We start from the raw sequence: 6,094 nt of genomic DNA on the forward strand, positions 1-6,094 counted from the left end.
CTATTCTCCATTAAACCTTACTTCTGCAAACTTTGCCATTGTTACTTTTATTTTGATGTTCTATATTACTATCCACCACTATTTTCTTTTAATCTTGTGTCTGGCAAGACAAAGGGATTGACAACCTCTTTGTTACGTTGGGAGCAAGCGATTGTTCTGGTTGTGTGCATGTGTTACTTATCTTGCTAGCTTGTAAACTCCTACTGGTTCGATTAAACTTTCGTTCTTAACTAAGTAAAGACTTTTGCTACTGTGCTACATCACCCCCCCTCTTCGAGGAATCCAAGACCACCTACGGGACTAGCACTACCCCGGCACTCGGTGTGCATGGATCAAAAGTGCGGCAGCTTCACTTTCACGGCGGGCTGGTGAAGTGGCTGCAGCTTCATCCTGGCGATTGTAGTGGTTGTTTGGTGGTCTTGTAATCTCGATGTAATTTTTATTATGTTTGAGACGCTTTATACTTCTGATGAACTTTGATAATAGGTCTGGATCATTTTCGTAAAAAGAAAATCATCATCATAATATAATAATAATCAAATCAAATTAAATAAAATACCCACCTTATGGATGAACGGATCGGACAAAGGGAAAAAGACCAGTACTACCTTGGAGGGACACGTTTTTTTTTTTTGAGGACCCTTTGAGGGACACGTTCTCTCGTACTCGTGCATGGCACCCCGAGAGGGTGGGCCGGGCCGGGCCTGTGCTGTTGCGCAACGATCCACAACCGGTCAAGATTCCCCATCCCCTTACAGCCAGCAAGCTGATCACGGTCGGAGGAAACCTACAACTGTACCGACCCCCGAGCTCGGCGGCGGCGGCGGCGGCGGCGGCGGCCGAGCGACCAGTGGAGGTCGGCATTGGTCGCTGGCGTCTCGTGGTAAGCAATCCGGACCCATATCGCGCTCTGCAACCAGTGTATAGTACCTTCAGCGGCTTCAATTCACTAATCCGTGCACGTGTAAACCCTAAGGGATCGGCGGATTCCGTGCTGCCGTCGCGGGGACGACCAGCAGACTCTGCGCCGAGCGAGCTCAGAGGTATCCCTTTTAATGCTCCACTGCCTTTGTTCGTTGGGTCTAGTTAACGGCGCTCTGGAGCTCTGTACCTTGGGTAGGAATGCGCCTCTGCTGCCGTATTGAATGCGCCATACTTAATGTTTGGTTACCTTGTGCCACACGATCCAATTCCCCGTGGTAAATTAGTGGGGAGTAAATTAGCAAATACTACTACTTCTGTGTGCTTGAATGTTCAGGAAAAAGCAGAGGAATGCTTATAGTGTTTAAGCAAAGTTTTGGGGGGGAAATAGAAAAAATCAAGCATGACGTTTGAATCTTGTCCTTTTCTTTTAAGAAGAAGGATGCGTTAAATATGTTCCAAGTTTGTGCTTATTCATAGATTACTCTAGATTTTCTGTTTTGAACATTTACTTGCCAACCTGCAGTTTGTTCTGGGAGCACCATCTAACATTGCAACTTTCAGGCAATACATATGGCATCACCATCTGATATGCCGAAAGAGCCTCCTGCTGCGACAATTCAGGTTCAGGTGCAATGGTGCGGCACCGATTATCCTGTGGGTGTAAAAGCAGATGCGGATATAGGGGAATTGAAGCGAAAAACATGTGAGGTGACGGGGCTCCCTTCAAAAAGGCAAAAACACATGAACCCTAAGAACAAGGAGTACAATGATGACCATCCCATTGGCTTGCTCCAACCACCTCACATGACAGATCTCATCAGGTAGCTTGCCAATTCTATTACAGTTCCATTTCAAATGATCTTCTATCCAATGTAGGCGTCAAATATATTTCTCACCATCATTCGACTGCATATGAAATTTGATCTTTGTTAACAAAAAAATTCAAATTTGGGCAGTTTGAATAACAAGGTTGCATACGACATATACAAGGATCATTTCTTTGGGGAGAAACCGACATGCAGCGTGAAGGCTACAAAGGACCGCATTGTAGATTTCGATGGGTCAAGAACAAAGCTGTACAAAGGAAAATATCAAGTAGGGAGCATGGAGATTCAGTGCCTTATCAAGTTCTAGTGTTCTACCAGCCAGAAGACAGAGCTGACCTTCTTCGTTCGATCGAACTGATGCGAACTTGGAAGCATCCAAATTTGTTGGTGATGGAAACTCTGTACAAGGAGACAGGTAACCAAGTTCAGCGTCTTGTGCTATCACCAGACACAGTCAATGGCTCGTTGCAAGGATACATCAACTCAAGGAAGGAAAAGGGAGAAGATGTGATTTCAAAAGCCAACGGCTCCTTTACTGACTTCTTTCTAAAGATGATACTGTAGGTAGTTCACTTAATTTCTGTTTATCCTTCCTTTCTACTCCTGCATTAATTATGATAATTTCTGCAGAGATCTTTGTGCTGTGTTGGACCAAATGGTGAAGCGCAGAGTATGCCCAAGAAAACTTGGTATGCAAAACTTATATCTCAAGAGCGTGGAGAATGCTGAACCAGAACTGAAAATACTTTTCGACAAGGGTAATCTATTTTCTGCGCATTCTTCATTTTATCGGTGAAGCATATGATTTTTTTATGGAAATCAGATGAAGACCATATTTTATTGGATTAAAGTTTTAGCTTCTTTTAGATGATTTGTTGTAGTGACTGCAGAAAAATATTGCCCAAACTCTGACTCAATGTAGTTGAAAGGGGAATCCTACTGCATATATAGAGAGAATCCTACTGCATATAATTAAACACTGCAGACCAAAGTACTATTATGCAAATATTTTTACTTGACTTGTGAGGGTTTAAAGACAGACAAGAATCTGCAAATCAATTGCTATCTGATTTCAAATGAATGATGGAACATAATTACATTTATATATGTAACTTCGCTCAAATAGGTCCACTTTCCAGCTACAAATGACAAAAATGTAAGTAAACTACAAACTTAGGATTGAAACAATGTGGCTTATTGAAAACAACTCTGCTTTCCTGCTTACAGGCTGTTCCTGCTCACAACATGCAATTAGACTTAATTCTACACCTATTCCTTTGCCAATCAACAAATAGTATGACTTGACTGCCAAGTTCACAATTACATCATGAAGAGAGGTAGTATGTATCATAAGAACACAAAAAAATAATGTGGGGAACTTTATCATATCCTCCAAATGTCAATAAAAAAGTGAGTAAAAGTCAACTCATGAGCAGGTAATGGGGATTAGGGAGTAGAATTGAAAAAACATGGAAGTATAGGCATAGTCCGATCATAGTTTTCAGATTTGATCTACATGAGTTATTTATTGTGATGAAGTGCATTACTGTCAGTGCCGTAAAGTGATTGCATACATCTATAGGTTTATTAATGGAACTCTAGTGCATGGGTTTCACAAGGCTCTCACCCTTGATCATTCCTCTCTCTCCCTGTAACCTCCCCATCTTCCGCCGGTGTCAACTCCACCCAGTCAAGATGCTGCCCTTCCCTGACCTGGGCTACTCGCCTACTCCTCTTTTTACCCTACTCACCATGTTCATATAGATTTGTAGGCTTATACATGCTGTATTATCAGTCACAATATACTACTAGCAATACAACACTAGAGCTGCCAAGCATAGCTCATACACATTTTGTTCACCTGCTGACAAGCAACAACATTGACTCCTTGCTATCTGTGACTCAATTTGCAGTTGATTGTCTGCATGAATCTAATAAAAAACAACTGTTGACCACCTTATGTACTGACATCAAAGCTATCTGCACTTCCAATGGCTCCGTACCCAAGGACGTGGGGACAGAAGCATTCTGCAATTTCCTTGGGAAGGAAGCCATGATGTTTATTGGAAGAAATCTTGCAAAAACTGCAAGGCATTATCCAATCATGTGGACAAATGTGCAAAAAAGCAAGTACCTCATTGATCTGATACCTTCCAGTGTAGATGTTCGGAAAGCCATCAATGAGACTAGAATTGTGTGGCCTACAAGTAAAGATGGTGATATGTGTCAGGAGTTGCAAGAACTGAAGAAACGTGTTGATGCAGAAAATTACAACATCAAGAAAGAAAGGCAAGCCTTAGAAGAACAGAAGCAACACTTAGAAGAAGAAAAAGCGAAGATCATACATGAGAAGGTCGATGATGAAGAGAGTAGGAAAAAGAGGCTAGCCATGATAGAAGAACATTTAGCAAAAAATCAACAGGACACTTATAAATTGAGGCCTGAAATCAACTGGAACTACAATATAAAATATGCTCATGATCTTATTAGGCTGACCAGAAACTTGTGGAAGCATTATGACACATATCCCTTGACCATCAAGGTAAATATCTCGATGTCTTGTAATGATTTTATATTGTTTCATGAAGAAGCAATATGGTAACAGGAATTATTTGATGGCAGACATTCTTGAAGAGTAAAGACGAAATACTGGCTGCTCTGGAGAAATGGTGCCCCAACGTTTGGTTTCTCTTGTACAATGCTGTTGGTTTAGTCTGTAAGTGGTTGTGTTCATCACTAATATATCTTGATCTATCTTTCACATCTTGTTTTGTGATCCTCCTTGTTGTTTTTTTGCTGCAGGATGAAGTGCCGACCAAAGATGGTTATGATATTGCCATGTGGTCTCATTTCAAGTAGGATAGTTTGACATGGATGGGTTTACCTTGTCTGACATATCATGCATGTTTGATTGATCCCTCTGAAGCATGGTTTGAACTGTTACCACTTGACTAGTAGTAATCTTCAGTCTGAGCCTGCAAAGGAATCTGCTAAAAAAGGCTGTGTTGATGATGTTGTTTAGAAGGGAGCAGAAGTTGGTTAATGAGATTTCTGTGAATTGTTTGTTGTATTTGCTGAATTAATATCTTGGTGATTCGATGCTCCGATAATTCGCAAGAGCGCTCGTCCGCGCCTGCTCACGGAATCGGTTGGCGTCCATCGGGGTCGAGAGAATTAGCGCGTGTGGTATTCTGCCACAGTGGTCTACGGATATTTTAATGCGAGGGGAGATGGGAGAGGGATGACGTTTGTATCTAGCGGAGCGACGGTCGTTAGAGGATAGCGGCAACGTTAAGATACGTGGGCGTTTATCCCGCTTTGCCTGCGTAACCGCTGCTGCATGGTTTGGTTGCTGTGTGTCCTCTATGCGGCGCCGATACCCAACTTGTAGAAACAAATTCAGGAGAAAAGCAGAGTTTCATCAGTAGTTGGGTGTGAGCTGACGGATTATGAAGTAACTTAAGGAGACTAGCCTCGGAGGGGAGCTGATGGTGATGCAAGTCGCCGGGTCGGCCATTCATATGTAGGCAGATAGCTTTTGTTTGTGGCTGAAAGACGTGACATGAACTGAGTGTACACAGCTTCAGCTTTGCTTTCGAGTTGCGTGAACATATGTAGCAGCGGTTCATTGTGCCGAGCTTCCGTTTTGCTGGCCAAAGTGGTTGCTGGTGGTATGTGATCTGTAGCAAAGTTGAGCATGCCTTCGCGAATCTTTGAGCAGACCTCTGCGGCAATGAACTGACGAGCAACACTTTCGACAGCAGCCCCTGAGTAGATGGAGCCCTCGAGCAGTGTTGGGTGGATGCACCAGTTGGATGTGCCAATTGACCCTTCTGGCTTTGTCTTTTTTTTTTGCATGCAAGCAAAGAAAATAGTTTATATAGGACCAGTGGTCCGACTAACTAAAAAGCAGGATAATGTATGAAATATTTGTGCACAAAAGGAATGGTTCTTTTTCTGTTGTTGTGCTATTTTTATTTCTAGTAGCTTATTATTATTTTTTGATCGGTGCACCGGTAGCAGCACAAGCGCCGGTGCACCAGTTTTTGTTTGATGATGAAGGGCGAGGTCGCAGAAGTAATTACCTTGAATTTGAGTACGCCATCTCTTGTGCCAAAGCGAATAAGTTTTGTATGCAGACAGGCAAGGCCACACATTGTCGGTGAGGTTGCTGTCTAGAAAATCCATCCATTCGGCGAAGAACACCTGCAGCGACAAGATCAAGGTGAAAACAAAGGGACAAAAAGGCGCACATCAGCCATGCACGCACGTAGATTCAACGCATCGCATTTTCTGTCAGATGCAAATTGGATGATGTTACATCTTTACTGGCTAAGTACCGT

The 6,094-nt window shown here is 42.6% G+C and overlaps 1 protein-coding gene across 1 annotated transcript; it reads left to right on the forward strand.

The window, feature by feature from the left end:
* Positions 1 to 828: 828 nt before the first annotated feature.
* LOC119322563 lies at positions 829 to 4,809 on the forward strand. Its single transcript, XM_037596362.1, has 8 exons — positions 829 to 883; positions 977 to 1,043; positions 1,486 to 1,745; positions 1,881 to 2,311; positions 2,382 to 2,509; positions 3,665 to 4,293; positions 4,374 to 4,467; positions 4,554 to 4,809. Coding segments are annotated over exons 4-8 (1,224 nt in total). The 5' UTR covers positions 829 to 883; positions 977 to 1,043; positions 1,486 to 1,745; positions 1,881 to 1,940; the 3' UTR covers positions 4,556 to 4,809.
* Positions 4,810 to 6,094: the final 1,285 nt, after the last annotated feature.

This window comes from Triticum dicoccoides, chromosome 1A (assembly GCF_002162155.2).
Source record: "Triticum dicoccoides isolate Atlit2015 ecotype Zavitan chromosome 1A, WEW_v2.0, whole genome shotgun sequence".
Classification (NCBI taxonomy): domain Eukaryota; kingdom Viridiplantae; phylum Streptophyta; class Magnoliopsida; order Poales; family Poaceae; genus Triticum; species Triticum dicoccoides.

Coding starts and splice junctions, on each gene's coding strand:
- LOC119322563 (XM_037596362.1), top strand. CDS start 1,941: ATGCAGCGTGAAGGCTACAAAGGACCGCATTGTAGATTTCGATGGGTC. Junction 2,312..2,381: donor TTCTTTCTAAAGATGATACT/GTAGGTAGTTCA, acceptor TAATTTCTGCAG/AGATCTTTGTGCTGTGTTGG. Junction 2,510..3,664: donor GAAAATACTTTTCGACAAGG/GTAATCTATTTT, acceptor CTCAATTTGCAG/TTGATTGTCTGCATGAATCT.